At 38.4% G+C, this 16,985-nt stretch overlaps 1 protein-coding gene across 5 annotated transcripts in view; it reads right to left on the bottom strand.

Moving 5' to 3' along the window:
* The window catches only part of UBR1 (ubiquitin protein ligase E3 component n-recognin 1), a 693,945-nt gene that overhangs the window by 451,468 nt on the left and 225,492 nt on the right, over positions 1 to 16,985 (bottom strand). For all 5 annotated transcript variants that reach the window (XM_053697798.1, XM_053697801.1, XM_053697800.1 and 2 more), the window contains exons 9-10: positions 2,708 to 2,818; positions 1,009 to 1,097 (exon numbers count right to left, since the gene is read on the bottom strand). In XM_053697798.1, coding sequence (XP_053553773.1) covers positions 1,009 to 1,097; positions 2,708 to 2,818 — 200 coding nt within the window. The remainder of the gene's footprint in view (positions 1 to 1,008; positions 1,098 to 2,707; positions 2,819 to 16,985) is intronic.

Consider the following 16,985-nt stretch of genomic DNA (forward strand, 5'->3'; position numbering starts at 1 on the left):
AGGCAGATTCTTCTTCTAATGCTGCCTGAGATGAAACAGTACACTCCGGTACCATTTAAAAATAACAAACTTTTGATTGAAGTTAAAAAACTAACTATAATACACCACTCTCCTCTTACTACGTCCATCTTTGTTGAGAGTTGCAAGAGAATGACTGGATATGGCAGTGAGGGGAGGAGCTATATAGCAGCTCTGCTGTGGGTGATCCTCTTGCAACTTCCTGTTGGGAAGGAGAATATCCCACAAGTAATGGATGATCCGTGGACTGGATACACTTAACAAGAGAAAATCTAATTAAAAAAAAAATGTATCAAATACATATTCACATGGCGTAGTCGTCCTTCTCAAGTTTTAGTAGACGGAGACCCATGTTTTTATAATTACTGATGATCAAACATCAACTGAACTAAACCAAATGGTGAACAGTAAACAACCTATGGACCCCAAACATTGCCCGGCAGATTCCATAGTTAAAGGAGAGCACAGGATGTAAAAGATCAGCCTAATAGCTTAACCGGCTTTGAGTGTTTGTTTTGTGTAGCATTATTTATTTTTGTGCAGTTCCTTATAAAAAATATATTACATGAGGAAATTGAGCATCGCCTCTATCTTAGATGAGACTTGTAACCTGCACTATACTACCAATCACTCACTAAATATTAAACATCTACTTGTAATAGAAGCACAAAAATGCAAGTGATGTGGAAGCATAATATATTATATGCCAACTATCTTAATGCTTCATACTGCTCGTTTTTGCACTCCACTTGTAATCTAGGCCATAATAAGTTAGGATCTGTAACAATTTAGAGCATGTCATTTTAGCATTAGAATGTCCCTTTAAGTGCCGCCGCGGACCAGTCCCCAGGACAGAAAGGCTGCATGAATACAGCTTTAGGGCACTGTACACGTTCTTTTAGGAAAGGTCTTTGTTATTATGTTTCTTTGATTATGCAGCAGTATATAATGTTGTATTGCATTTGGATGAAAATGTTACCCAATACTCACCTTAACAAATTCTATTGCAAACAGTTTCTTATATTCCATTTCCATGAAAAAGCTGCTGAAGATTAAATCATGCAGCACTTTTCGGACACCTGCAAAATAAAAATGCAGGATTTTGTCAATTGTTTGCCTTTAAACTCATACAAACACCCTGACAGAAAGGGTATTATGTGTGTGTCTGATGTAGGCATAACTTAAAAAGTCTTTAGGCTTCTCCAATAAAATAATAACTTTGATGAACACTTTCAACACAGTCAGGTATATGAGGCAAGTGGGTACATGACAGTAAAAAGTCAAATAGATAACAAATGAAATGTAATAATAAATATGAAACAAAGGAATGTAGAAAAAGTGCAAGATGGACTGAGTAGTGTTAAGGACTTTTTATTTTTTATAAGGATGGTTTTATTGTCCTTCTGTAGAATATCACAAGGGTAATCATTATATAAATGCACATAAACCATTGATGGCTGACCAGTACTGAGGTGAACAAGGTTGCCAAAGAGGGACTGGACCTGTGCGAATTGCAAAATGTGTTATGCTAATTCATTTAAAATAAAGAAAGGTGATTTTTTTTTTCTGCTTTACAGTGAATACCGTAGGGGGAAAAAAAAAGTCTCATATGCAGCAAAAACATCATCACACAACTTGCAAAAAAGTATCTGAATCTGAAGCGCTAGTAATGGTGTTGTAAATTGCACTAAACACAGAGATGAGGTTACACATCGCCTGAATCTAAAGGGACAGTCTACTCCAAAATGTTTATTGTTTAAAAAGATGCTCCACTTATAATCTGACCCTAAATTGGCTTTGTGCTGTGTTTGTCAGTATATAAAGCATACATAATATAAAGCACAGACTTAAAGGAACACTCTACTCCAGAATTTTTATTGTTTAAAAAAGATAAATAATCCCTTTATTACCCATTCCCCCGGGTTTTGCATACCTTGTATCTAAGCCTCTTCTGACAGCCCCCTGATCACATGACTATTAATTATCTATTGACTTACTTTGTAGACAATTAGTTTTATTTCCACGGGAGAGAGCACAATATGGATGCACATGGATTAGCAGTTGTGAAAAGCTAATAAAAAAGCATGTGATAAGAGGCTGTCTTTAGTGGCTTAGAAACAGGCAGAGATATAGATTTTTAAATATTATAAAGTGTATTAATAGAACAATGTTGGTTGTGCAAAGCTGGGGAATGGGTATAAAAGTGTTATCTATATTTTTAAACAACAATCATTTTGGTGTAGACTGTCCCTTTAAAGGAAGGTGGTGATTATAGCAACAGAAGTATTTCTTTTTAATGTTGCCGTTTGAAATGCTGATATTTCTGAAACTCTTATAAAATGTAATGTTTAAAAGGGCATTGTAGTTTGAACGATTGATGCTCCAACACTTTGGGTTTAAGCCCTGCAAATGGGTAAAACACATAGTTAAGGTCCTGCTCTGAAGCAGCAGAGAACTGCAGGTCCGGAGCAGCAAATAGCTGGTAAGCCAGTCAGCAGTGGCAGTCAATAAACCCCACCAATCACTAGGTGTGTTTAGCCCGGCAGATCCAGTTCTTGTGGCTCCAAGAAATATAGAGTTGGAACCTCAACAGTGCACAAATTAAATTCTTTAATGAATTAAAATATGATTTTTTTTTTGCACTAGAATGTCCCTATATACTATAAAATATAGCTTATTGGTCACTTACTTTTATGTAGCCTGGCATCCCATACAATGAGCAAGCTGATGTAGCACAGCTGATTAGACACAGTAATTCTTTTCTCCAGACAAACATGACAAAAGATCTGCCGAAAGTCACCTAGAAATATTAAGAGTTTAACACAGCAAAATTAGCAAAATCTACACTTTTTTTTTTGAGTAAAATTTAATTTATGTCAATTTAAATTAACATTACAGGTTGTTGGGGTGGTTTTTTTTTGCAATTTCAACACTTTTGACAGAGGTTCTGCAATAAAGAAATATTAAAATCACTATTTTACTTACCAGTGATCATTTAACTATGTATTCAGTATGCATTTCCTTTTTGTTTCAATATAAATCTTATACATTTAAACACTGCTCTTTCATATCCATAATTTATGTTTAATGTCCATAGAATATAGGAAGCCATATATTTAAAGGGACAGTAAAATAAAACTTGTATGATTCACATACAGCATGCAATTTTAAACTGCCTTATAATTTACTTCCATTATTTAAAGCAGAGTTTTTCAACCAGTGTGCCGTGAGAGATCCCCAGGTGTGCTGCGGCAGACTGACAACAGTGCGGGGGTGTCCCTCTTTCAAATTTTGAAATATTGGGAGGTATTTGACAGGCTCATCAGGCATCATTTACAACCATGTCATTGACATTCATTCACAGACAATCATTATGATTGTTTGTGAATGAATGTCAATATGTCATGTATAGTTTGTAGGAGGCATGGCATGACAGCACAGTACAGTGTGTGTGTGTATATATATATACACACACACTGTATAAATATCCTGTATTAGGCTACAATGTGTGATTTTGTAAAATTTTGGGATGGTGGTGTGCCGCAGGATTTTTTTATGTAAAAAAGTGTGCCACGGCAAAAAAAAGGTTGCAAATCATTGATTTAAAGGCACACAAAACCCAACATTTTTCTTTTATGATTCCGGTAAAGAATGTGATTTTAAAGCGACAGTCTACTTCAGAATTTGTATTGATAAAAGAAATGGGTAGGTTAAGGAAGCGCTAAAACAAAGCTACTACAAAACTATAATGGAGGGCAGGAACGCATATGACAGACTAATATGCCTAAAATCACTCACACGTTTGTAGTAGCTTTGTTTTAGAGCTTCCATCAACTACCCATTTCTATTTTCTTGTTGCTCCCAAGTTCTAGAGGAGAACTTTTTAATTTAGGTAGCTTACAAACACAGGAAATATTAAACATTCGCTTAAAAGATAGATAATCCTTTCATCACCCATTCCCCAGTTTTGCATAACCAACATGGTTATATTAATATACTTTGTACCTCTGTGATTACCTTGTATCTAAGTCTCTGCAGACTGCCCCCTTTTTTCAGTTCTTTTGACAGACTTGCTTTTTTGCCAAGTGCTGACTTATAGGTAACTCCACAGGAATCCGCACAATGCAAACTATATGACAGACATGAACTAACAGTATCTAGCTGTGAACATCTATCAAAATGCACTGAGATAAGAGGCGACATTCAAGGGCTTAGAAATTGGCATGAATCTACCTAGGTTTAGCCTTCAACAAAGAATACCAAACGAACAAAGCAAATTTGAGGATAAAAAAAATTGGAAAGTTTTTTAAAATATCATGCCCTATCTGAATTATGAAAGTTTCATTTCGACTAGACTGCCCTTTAAGCAACTTTTATTATTTAATTTGCTTCATTATCTTGGTATCCTTAGTTGAAAAGAATATGTAAGTAGGCTCAGGAGAAGCAATGCATTACTGGGAACTAGCTGTTGATTGGTGGCTGCACATAAATGCCTCTTTTTATTGGTTTACTAGATGTGTCTTCTAACTCCTAGAAGTACATTGCTGCTCCTTCAACAAAGAATAGCAAGAGAATTGAGCAAATTTGATAACTGCAGTAAATTGGAAAGTTGTTTAAAATCGCATCCTCTATCTGAATCATGAAAGAAAAATAATGGTGTTTTATGTTCCTTTAATCTGATTTGTTCTCGTTTGCTAAAAAAGCATATACATATCCTCAGCAGCAATGCACTACTGGGAGCTAGCCACTGATTGGTGGCTGCACATGTATGCCCCTTGCCATTTTAAAATGTTTGCTATCACTCCATTTAAACAGAAATAGAGCCTTACTTGTCGTTTTGTTTTTACTATAACTATGTAGTTAATTAAATAGGCAACCCAAGATATTGATCTAGGCCCATTTTGGTATATTTTATGCCCCCATTTTGCCCCAAAAATACAATTGAGAAAAAAGGACAAAACTTTTTTTTTTTTCTTTTTTTTTAACAAACTTTGTGTTTCTCACAGGAATTATGTACATACCGCTTGTGCAGTCAAAACTCAAATGGTTTTAGAAGATTCTTTGGGGTCCCCTTTCTTTAGCAATAGCAGACATACATGGCTTTTCCATATCTTTTAGTAATTTAAGGCCGCTTATTACAGCTTTGCACCAAACTTCTGAAAATTCCTGGCAGTGAAGGGGTTAATTAGTTAGCTGACAGGGGTAATAGTATTCTAGTGTAAGGATTACCCTCCCACCTCCCTGATCCTTACCAAACCATTCTCTCCCCCCACCGCACTCCTCACTACCTTTTTAGGTACTGACAGACAGTCTGCCAGTATGCAGTTTAGGGCATTTTTTTTTCTTTCCTGCAGTGTAGTGATCCCTTCTCAACCCTCCCTGATCCCTCCCATACAGCTCTCTAACCCTCTCCCCTTCCACTAGTGGCGGCCACCTTAGGTATCTGCCAGTAGCCAGTTTATAGGTAGTTTTTTTTTTTAAAAAAAACAAAAAACTTTTTTTCTGTAGTCTAGTGTAGGGGTCCTCCTCCCCTCCCCCACCCCGTGAGCATTATATACAGCCACATCTGATTCTCCATTTTTCTGTAGAGTTGCATTCCTCCCTCTCCCTTCAATTATTTTGTTCCGCAGCGTAGAAAAATAAATAATGAAACTGTACTGCGTTATCTATTCATAATTTAACCTTCTATGAGGAAGTAAATTCCTCATAAATGAAAGGGACAATGTACTCAGGCAAGCAGCTAATGAGAGCTGCTCATTGTATTTAAAAGTAGGTGAAGGAATACCCATTCAAAGGAGGTGGAATCTTCAATCCCCACACAACCTCCCACTGAGAGGCCAATTTATGTTGCTCCCTCTTGTGTACATAGCTTTTCTATAGCCTATCCTGCAGAACTGTACTTTCCAGTATATATGGTGGTTTTAACAGTCAAAAATAGTTATTTAAAAGTGACAAAATAAAGGTGTAGGAGCTATTGTAAACAAATAAATACACTCCAGCAGGAGAAATGGATCACTTGGAACACATTAAAAGGGAGCCAAATTTACAATGCAATAGCCCTTTAAGCAAAACTGATTAACACAAGAGTAACCAATAACAGGGGAACGTGGTTAATTTAAAACAACTGAAATATAATAATGAGGTTTAGTTTCACTTGTGAAAAATGGTAAAAAATGATAAGTGAATATATATTAGCAGTATGAAGGAGAGAGTATATAGTAGTAGAAGAAAAGAAATTGCTCTATTGGAAAATAGGTTGTTAACAATGAAGACATTTAAAAACGAACGAAAAACATAATTTATGCTTACCAGATAAATTCCTTTACTTCCGGATAGGGAGAGTCCACAGCTTCATTCTTACTGTTGGGAAATACAACACCTGGTCACCAGGACGAGGCAGAGACAATCCAGCCAAAGGCTTAAATATCCCTCCCATTTCCTCATTACCCCATTCTGCCAAGGGAACAAGGAAAAAGTAGGAGAAACATTAGGGTATAAATGATGCCAGAAGAATAATATAAATAATAGGGGACCGCCCATAGACAAGAAAAAACGGGCGGGGGCCATGGACTCTCCCTATCCGGAAGGAAAGGAATTTATCTGGTAAGCATAAATTATGTTTTCCTTCCTAATATAGGAAGAGTCCACGGCTTCATTCCTTACTGTTGGAAAAACTATACCCAAGCTCCAGAGGACACTGAATGAATAACGGGAGGGAACAAAAAGGAAGAGGCAGACCCTATACTGAGGGCACCACAGCCTGCAAAACTTTTCTCCCGAAAGCTGCTTCAGCCAAAGCAAAAACATAAAAATTTTGAAAAAATATGTTAGGAGGACCAGGTAGCCGCCTTACAAATCTGATCCATAGAGGCCTCGTTCTTAAAGGCCCAAGAGGAAGCCACTGCTCAAGTGGAATGAGCCGTTATCCTCTCAGGACGACGATGTCCCGTTGTCTCGTAAGCTAATCAGATGACACTCCTTAACCAAAAAGATTGGTGAAGTCAAAGTAGCCTTCTGCCCCTTACGCTTCCCTGAATAGACAACAAACAAAGAGGAAGATTGTCTAAACTTCTTAGTAGCCTGAAGATAGAACTTCAAGATGCAAACCACATCCAAATTGTGAAGTAAGCGTTCCTTCGATGAAGAAGGATTAGGACACAAGGAAGGAACCACAATCTCCTGATTGATGTTGCGATCTGTCACAACCATAGGAAGAAAACCTAATTTAGTACGTAAAACTGCCTTATCTGCATGAAAAATCAGATAAGGGGGCTCACATTGCAAAGCAGAGATCTCAGAAACTGTGCGCACAGAGGCAATAGCCAAAAAAAAGAAAACCTTCCAAGATTACATTTTTTTTTTTTTTTTTTAAATCAGCTTTATTTCCAAAAATAAACCGTTCTTATTACAGTGTGTGGAGTCGTAGCTCCTATTGTACATACATTGGCTGATTCATTTTTTAAGTAACATATCTTCTTTTTTTAAATTCGTTTTATTGCAGGAAACAGATTCAACAAAAGACAGTTAATCAAGACATATCTTTGAAAATTGAATACAAAGATCTTCCCCGTGTCACATCCAAAACAGAAACACATAATTAAGAGTAGAACGAAAGCGAAAAGACTCTACATATAATTGGTTGGCATATGCATTGAAACTTCACAAAGTCTTCTCGACACAAAGGGGAGCATAGGGATTTCCCAAGATTGTCCATCAGTTTTCCCTTGGATTTACAATAAAGTCTTTTATAGTCTGAATCTGTGTGTTTTTTCTGTTTCCATAGTTTTAACATTAATACATAACATTTTAAACAACAATATATCAATCAACTAGAGGGAGAGGGTCAGGGAAGGGACAGGGGGGAGAGAGAAAAAAAAGGGGGGGGGGGTCACTGTGTTAGAAGAGCATTTCTTTAAAGGGGAAATAATCTGTGCCTTGGTTCTCCCCAGGTTCAATCATGGGTTGCCACTCCCCTCTAAGATTCAGCTGGAGCATCACCTCTGAGTGGGCAAAAGGCCGCCGGATCTGCTTTTGCAGGGCTGTACTAAAAAGTAGTGATAAGAGGTCGCCATTTTTTTAAAAAAGGTCGCAATCTGCGAGTTGTGTCTAGCTTTACATCATTTTGCTCCACATAGAGCTGTTTCATCAGCAGATGTTTAAACTGAGCTATTGTTGGGGGTTATTTCTATTAAGAATACAGTGTCTAGCTAAGAGTATACACAGTGTAAGCAATTGGTGATATTTTTTATAGGTGTCATCCCACTTAAAAATATATATCTCGGCTGTAGTCAGATTTATCTCAATATTGAATGTATCTTTTATCCAGTATTGATAATGTCCCCAAAAACGTCTGACGATCGGGCATGCGAAAAAGTAGTGTTGAAAAGATGGGGCTACGCTGCTACATTTAATACATTGATTGGGGAATTGATTACTCCATTTTGACAACCTGTGTGGTGTAATATAGTCCTTATGTAGTAGTCTGGTTTGCACCTCTCTATAGGTGACTGCGAGTGTTGCTTGCTTCGTGAGATCTAAACTATCTTTCACATCCGTGGGGATGTCGGTGGTTAGTTTTGTCAATAAGTTAGTTTGAATTAGAGATTCACTCTGTTTTATTAGTTGTGTATAGAAGTGCGATAGGGAGAAGCTCCCAATGTGGAACAAAGTCTGGGAGATAGCAAAAGGTGGTCTGTCCCAAAATTTGGTATTGGACATTTGTAAGGTTAACACGTAAAAGTAACTAACATATCTTATCACTGCCACATTTTTATTAGTGAAGAGTCCGAAAGTCTTTCTTAGTAATGTGGTACATTGGTTATCCATATAGTTTAATTAAATAAAGCAATAATAACATTAACAATCATCATTGATACTTTTTTGACTGAAGCGCCCATGCGGTTACGATTACATGTATGTTTTTTAGGAAAATACATGTTTACTCAGGTTTTTGAAGAAAGTTGTATACCTTGTGGTAATGAGATATGTATGTCGTGTGTTCAACCCCAAAGGTGGTAATTTTGTGTCTTTTCTGTTGTAATAGATTAATATAGCGTTCCCATAACAAGGTTATTTCAGCATAAGTGTCCATATTGTCATGTTTTAAGTAGTGGCATTCTTCCATTTCTATCAACTCCAAGGTTTTTTTGTATCCACATTAACATGTGGGGGACCTCTTTACCTTTCCAATTCTTTGCTATTAAAAATTTGATACTGTTTGTCATAGTAAATTTTTTTTAGTTTCGGTTTATATTTCAGGTTTGGAGGTTTATTTAAAAGCCAAATCAAAGGGTCTAGAGGGAATTGATTTTCTAAAAAGTGTTCAATTTCTTTTATAATTTGTCTCCAAATATTCTGAATGGACGAACACCACCACCACCACATGTGCGCCATATCACTTCCCACGTGACCCATCTCCAGCATTTATTGTCTGACTTGTGAAATAATTTATGGAGTCTACACTGTGTGAAATACCATCTGTGTAATATTTTGAGATTTCTAAAATACCAGAGGATATCAATGTTTTCATAGTATGCTGAAAAATTTGTGACCAGGTCTGAGGCAGTATGATCTTACCTAGATCTCTTTCCCAACTTTCCATGTATCCCAGGATTTGTCCAGGTTGGTTCTGAACCAGTATTTTGTAAATTTTGGAGATTGTGTGTCTCGGAGGAGGATTTTGTGTAAATAAGAGTTCAAAATTAGTAAGAGGCCTAGTCATATTTCTGGTGTGTGGGTTGTTAGTGAGAAAATGATATAGTCTACGATAGGTAAACCAATTTGTAAAACATGGCAGCTCCTGAGCTAGTAGTGTCCCTTGCCGTTTAACTTATTCATTGTCTATGAGAGGGTATACAGGGAAGTCATTAAGGTTTTCAAATGGTGAGTTCTTCAGTATGGTTGGGCCTAAGTCTAGTTCCCCGTTAGTAATTAGTGAAGTTAGAGGTGAAGGTTTAGATGAAATAAATGGAAATTGAGTAAGGCCATGTTCCATATATTAAGGGTCTCTATAATTATTGGGTTTGTAGTAGTGATGTTCTTAGTGTTGTTAAATGACCAACATAGTTCACTAAAATGAGGGGTGTGGAGGCTTTCTAGTTCTATATCGACCCATCGTTTACAGGGTGAATGTGTATACAAGTATAAGATTCGTTGTAAAAAGATGGTAGTTCTGTATGCCTGTATGTATGAAATATAAAGATATTTTTTAGCATATCTTTATATTCCATACATACCTGCAATAGAATTATGTAGCAATTAAAACCGTCTAAAGGACGGTTCCTACGCAGCAGGAGGCTTAGACGCTAAGGACTCCGACCCAGAAAGTTCACCCTCTGAAGCTACAGAGGTTAACTCCTCATCGGATAGCTAAATCAGATAAATATTTAGATGACTCCGGGTCAGGAGAGCTATGTTTAACCTTTCTCTTGCGTTTGTTAGAGCGAGGTAATGCACTGAGGGCCGCAGACACCGCCGTTTGTAACTGCGCGGCAAAGTCAGCAGGAAGAAGGGCCCCTCCGGATGGAGGATTAGATGTGCTACGGGGAACTGCATGTGGAGTGGATAATGTAGCAAGGGTAGTAATCTCATGGGACTCCGAGTCCTGAGAGGTAGACGGCTCAGAGGGATTAAGAGCCTTAGAAGGCTTATCTCCCTTAGACTTTATAATGGTGTTAAGGCATGTGGAACATAATTGAGTGGGCGGGAAAACCATGGCCTACTCATAATATAAACAGGTATGATTTAGTACAGAAGGAGTGCCTTCTAACATGTCAGAGTCCTCCATAGCTCAGGTTATACCCAAGGAAGGACACAAATAAAAACGTTTTTTTATTATAGAAAACTGCACCTTTATTCTCCCAATGGCTGGGGCACTCACCACCTCTTAGACCCAGAAAGTTAACAGAGGAAACGCTCTCCTCAGGTTCAAGTCTCAGACGGAATGGAGGAAATTAACATAGACCACACCTGGTCACATGGCGTGCAAGACAGTACGTCCCCTGTTATTACAAGTAAAGCAAGTAATAGGAGCTGTGCAACACTTTCAAAAACGAAAGGGAAACTTAAAAGTGAAACCTGTTTGTTCCAGCCAAAACACACAGTCTATCCGCCCAGGAAACAAATCACAAAATGCAGCATGTAAATAATTAATACACTGATAATTAACCCCAACTGTTCAATAAACCCCCTTCAGAGGATATTAACCCTAGATCCTATCAAGGTATAAAGGAGCCACACTGTGACCATGTTATAGTGTTTTGTATGTAAAGATTTAAATGATCTTACCTCTAGGATCCATGCTGTGGAACAGAACACAGCCTCTCAAGTGTGACAGTCTTATAGAAGCGTTCCTGACATGGACATGAGTGAGAGAAAGCAGGCAGTGAAACTTGTCAACACTGATTGCTTAACTGTTAGCAGTATTCTGGATGGTTTCGCAGAAAAACTTTCCCTGCATCTCCAGACTCTAACTTTCATCAATACTCTCACTGAGATGTTGATATGACTACTTAAAAAACTCCAGTCCTATCTCGAAGGGCAGATAACCTTTTCAAGGACTCTCCAAATCTTCTGACACTTCTCTTCCACCTCCTAAAGAAAGGTGAAAAATAACTGGGATAGTGAGAAAGTGGGAGGGATAGTTAAGCCTTTGGCTGGGGTGTCTTTGCCTCCTCCTGGTGGCCAGGTGTTGTATTTCCCAATAGTAAGGAATGAAGCTGTGGACTCTCCCTATCTTAGGAAGGAAATATTTTAAATGCTGGTGCACTGAGAATATCTAGCTATATTTCACATGTAGAAGAAAATGCTAACAATAAAACAGTGATAACTTTTACTACAAGCAGTTTTGCCAATACATGTATATTGCAAATGTGTTTCTATTCAAATATGTAATTAATCTATGTGCATTTAAAGAGACAGTCTACACTAAAATTGTTATGGTTTAAAAAGATAGATAAAGCCTTTACTAGCCATTCCCCAGCTTTGCATAACCAACATTGCAAGATTAATATACTTTATAACATTTAAACCTCTAAATGTCTCCCTGTTTCAAAGGTTCTATAGACAGCCTCTTATCACATGCTTTTTTATTTGCTTTTCACAACAGGATACTGCTAGTTCATGTGGGCCATATAGATAACACTGTGTTCACGCCTGAGGAGTTATTTAAGATTTAGCACAACACAGTACTAATGCAAGTCAATAGATAATAAATATATAGTCATGTGATCAGGGGTCTGTCAGAAGATGCTTAGATACAAGGTAATCACAGAGGTAAAAATGATATTAATATAACTGTGTTGGTTATGCAAAACTGGGGAATGGGTAATAAAGGGATTATCTATCTTTTAAAACAATATTCTATTGTAGACTGTCCCTTTAAATTTTGACCGGAATGTCCCTTTAAAGCAGCTTTGACGGGGGCGGAGTTTGACCGGAAACGGAGATGGTCGCATAATCAGACTGCTCCGTGCAAATTGCATAACTGAGAGCCGATACTTATCAAAAGTGCCTAGGACACATCCTGAAGAGTGGCTGTCCAACCCCGGACCACTACAGGAGCCTTTATAGCAAGATCTGCAGCATGGCGATATGGGAAAGAGCTAAAGTATCTACAATAAGCTCTGATAGAGCAACATCAAGGCGCCTTCTTGAAAATCAGCATGAGGATTTTTCCAGCTAGTCGGGGACACTAAAGCTTACAGGGTAAGCCCTCTAAACTGTAAAACAGGGACAGACCATATATAAGCAAGGGCTACGGACCCCAGCTCCACACTAACAATGACTAGCTGAGATTTTTGAGCAGCGGATACCTATAAAATGAGCGCCTACTCAAAGCACGCTGAGATCACGTGGTCAGGTGGCACATAAAGCGTTATAAAGGAATGTTTATCATGTGTTAATTAAGTGCACATACAATTAAACAGTGAGTGAGCAGGGGTCTGTATCTTTTAATAAATATCTTCTGAATAACCCATAATGAAGCAGGATAATCCTGAGGAGGGATAACACAGATTAGACGATATACAAATCTGAGGGGCACACGCATTAACTGTTTGTAGCTTAACATCACCCCCCATCTTGTGCACTATTAAGTTATTACAGCGAATAACTCCTCCATGAGCAAGCTGTTCTTTTAATTCGCTTAACATGTCGGTCAGAAAGCTACCAAGAACTGCCACGACAGGGAAATCTGCCACAGCCAGTATTTTTTTCAAACTCTCCAAAGGGGGTAAAATACTCAGCAAACCAGAAGCAGATATGGAAGATGACATAGAATATGAGAGCAACCCACAAACACATGACGATGAGTCCACGCCAGCCACAAAGGCCGATATTAAAGCGTTGGTCTCAAAACAAGACATAATGGCCAATTTTGAAAAAATGTGGGGGTAAAATGAACGTAATCCAAACAACTGTAACTAGCAGCCTGGAGGAAATTAAGCAAGAAATTCAAGACCTTTGCACAAGAGTCTCATCCTTGGAGGATAATGAAACCTCTAGGGAAGAAAATATCAGCAATTTATCTCACCAGGTTCTTACACACCAGCAGGAACTAGAGGAGCTTCAAGACAAGATGGAGGATTTGGAGAACCGTTCTCGAAGGAGCAATATACGACTCAAAGGCATCCCAGAAACCGTAACACAGCCAGAACTGCAAAATTACCTCAGGAAACTATTCCAAGCCATTACAGGCCCGACAGATGATGACAGCTTTCAAATAGAGAGAGCGCATAGGGCCCTTAAAGCTAAACCAAGAGGAGACTACCCACCGAGAGATGTCATTGTCAAAATGTGGCGATTCCCAGAAAAGGAGGCTGTCATCCAGGCGGCTAGAAAAAAAATCAGACGTTTAAGTTTCAAGGCACAGTGGTCCAATGCAAAGAAGAGGTGCACTGAGATCACTCACCCAGCTGCTACGGAAGAATCAGATTACCTACCGATGGGGATTCCCATTTGCCCTAAACATCTCCCATGAAAACAAGATATTTTCGATAAAAAAACCAGCAAGAAAAAACAGAAATTTGCTCATACTTTAACCTAGAAGCACCAGACCCTCCTACTCCACCCCGGGGAACTGGGAAAGATCTTGCTCCACATCGGGGTGACAGCAAAATGAGAACCAAGTGGAGCAGGGTAACTAAGAAGAAACAAAAATGAGAGGTATCCAGTTATGATCGGAAACAAGAACACCTTCAGACCTTTCTCAACTCTCTGAGGGCCTTCTGGACAGATGAGTATGACTAATGTTAATAAAGATGTTTTCCAGGTCACAGTAATGGACCGAGGTTCGGCTAGTTATAATGCTGATAATCTAGGTGCTGTAACAACCTCTTGGTCGCACCTAGTCCACTGATTTGAGAATGGTTGTGGTCAGACTTATGTCCTCACTCATCTGGGACAATATTGAGACGCATCTATGGACATAGTTCGGGAGCCTGGAAAAAATGTGGGGGGAAGCAGCAAAAAGCTCCTAAGGGGGAAAAAAATACCCCTACAATACGGCACAAGAGGCTTTAATTTAAGTAATCTCTGTTACTAGTTAGATATTCTATTTTCTATTTAATTTTGCACTGTATAGCTAATGTTTATTTTAATTACATTTCTATGCAATCACACAAAACTTAAGCAATGTATTTGTTGTTATGTTATTATCTTAAATGTTTCTTGTTCTGTTGCTGTTTGAACGTGGTCAAGCTAGTCATTGGTGTTTCTCAAAGATTTTTCAAGTTGAGGGAACAAGGGTCATACCCTAAACACAATACTGAAGGAAAAGGACAACAGAGTTCAGGGGGTTTATCATGGTAAACTGGATCTGACACTAAGCAAGATATCAAATCACACATTATGACATCTGAACTGATAATCCTCACACATAATGTGAGGGGACTGAATACGGACATAAAACGTAAAACGGCCCTAAATCAATATAAAAAATTAAAAGCAAAAGTAATATTCTTACAAGAGACTCATTTCACCCACGATTTAATCCCCTAATATTGGGACAGACATTTTCCCCTTCATTATCACTCCACCACAGACCAAAAGAAAAAATGTGTCTCTATACTTCTACATCAATCCTTGCAATTTGTGACTGAGGATGTTATTAAAGATCCGGAGGGTAGATATCTGAAAGTAAGAGGCAGAGTACGGAACACTCAGATCACCTTATGTAATGTGTACGCCCCAAACGAAAAACAACACACTTTCTTTCACCAAGTCTCACATCTATTAACTCAATGGTCCCATTTACAAATTATATTAGCAGGAGATTTCAATATCTCATTGACACCACACACCAATATGGTGGGAACCAAAATCTCCAATAAAAAGCTTAGACAAAACTCAATCTCCAAATCCATACGAGACTCATTAGAAGCCCATAATATGATTGATACTTGGGAATACCTGTATGGAGTTACAACTGATCATACTTTCTACTCACATGCCCATAACTCGTATTCGAGACTGGATTATGTGTTGGTCAGTCAGACACTGATTACAAATATGGTTCATTCTGAAATACACCCCTGTGTGTGGTCCGACAACTCTGTGGTCCAAATAAAGATGATTGGCATCATCAATACACAACGACAACGTTCATGGACTTACGACCCTCACAATCTAAAGAATGACCAAACACTTAGAAAAATAGTGAAGTCCATGAAAGAATATTGGCAACATAATGATCACTCCACAGACAATCCAATTTCCCCGTGGGCTGCCCACAAGACATTCTTAAGAGGCCTACTTATAAAAGAAAAAGCCAGGCTCATTAAAGAGACACGCAACACTATTGATATGCTCCAAACAGACATACAATCTCTGAAACAACAACAACATAAACAAACCTCCGCCAGGGCCATATTTAAACTACTTCAAACCAAACGAAATCTGTTAGCAAAAATCCTAAATAACTCAGCGGTGAAAGCGACTCAAAAACTAAAAGCAAATTATTTTCTCTATTCTAACAAACCAGACAAATACTTAGCCCATAAATTAAGAGAGAAAACAAAGACATATTCTATCCCAGTCCTACAACTACCAGATGGGACGCAGACCTCAAACCCACAAGACATCTCGGACATGTTTGCAACATATTACGCGACACTATATGACGGACAAAAAGTCGAACAATCCTCCCATACCGATAGATTATTAGCCCAGTTTCTGCAAAAAGACAAACTCCAAGTGATTAGCTCTAAGGAAAGGGACAAATTAAACGCAGACATAACAAGGGAAGAGATAAACAAGGTCATTAAGGAGCTTAAGTCGGGAAAAGCAGCAGGGCCGGATGGCCTACCAGGCGAATATTACAAACTGTTTAAACCTACTCTAATTCCACACCTTGAAAAATTTTGTAATGACATCATGCAAGGTGTTGACATACCGGCTGATATTCTTAGAGCTAAAATTATAGTTATACCCAAACCAGGGAAAAATCCGAAGTTATGCCAAAGTTATAGACCCATCTCTCTGATTAACCAGGACATTAAAATTCAAACAAAAATTTTGGTCAATAGACTTAAAACTATACTCCCATGATTGGTGTACCCTGATCAGGTGGGATTCATATTGGACAGAGAAGCACCAGACAACATTAGAAGAACAATAGCCCTGACTGAGTATCTCACAAGGACAGAAACGCCTTCTCTGCTTCTATCACTAGACGGACTGGCTATACATGACTGCAGTTTTGACGGAGATGGGGTTTGGGGGACCGTTCATGCAGGCGATTAATGGTATTTACTCCAGACCTACAACTACGATAAGTGCGGCAGGGTACCAATGTAGATCAATTAATATACTCAATGGCACCCGACAAGGATGCCCTCTGTCGCCACTGCTGTTTGCCCTCTGTATTGAGCCGTTGGCATCTTACATCAGAGGTTCTGCGGACATTAAAGGCGTTAAAATTAGAGAGGAAGAATACAAACTCTTGTTATTTGCGGATGACATCCTGCTGA

Source organism: Bombina bombina, chromosome 1, assembly GCF_027579735.1.
Source record: "Bombina bombina isolate aBomBom1 chromosome 1, aBomBom1.pri, whole genome shotgun sequence".
NCBI classification, from domain to species: domain Eukaryota; kingdom Metazoa; phylum Chordata; class Amphibia; order Anura; family Bombinatoridae; genus Bombina; species Bombina bombina.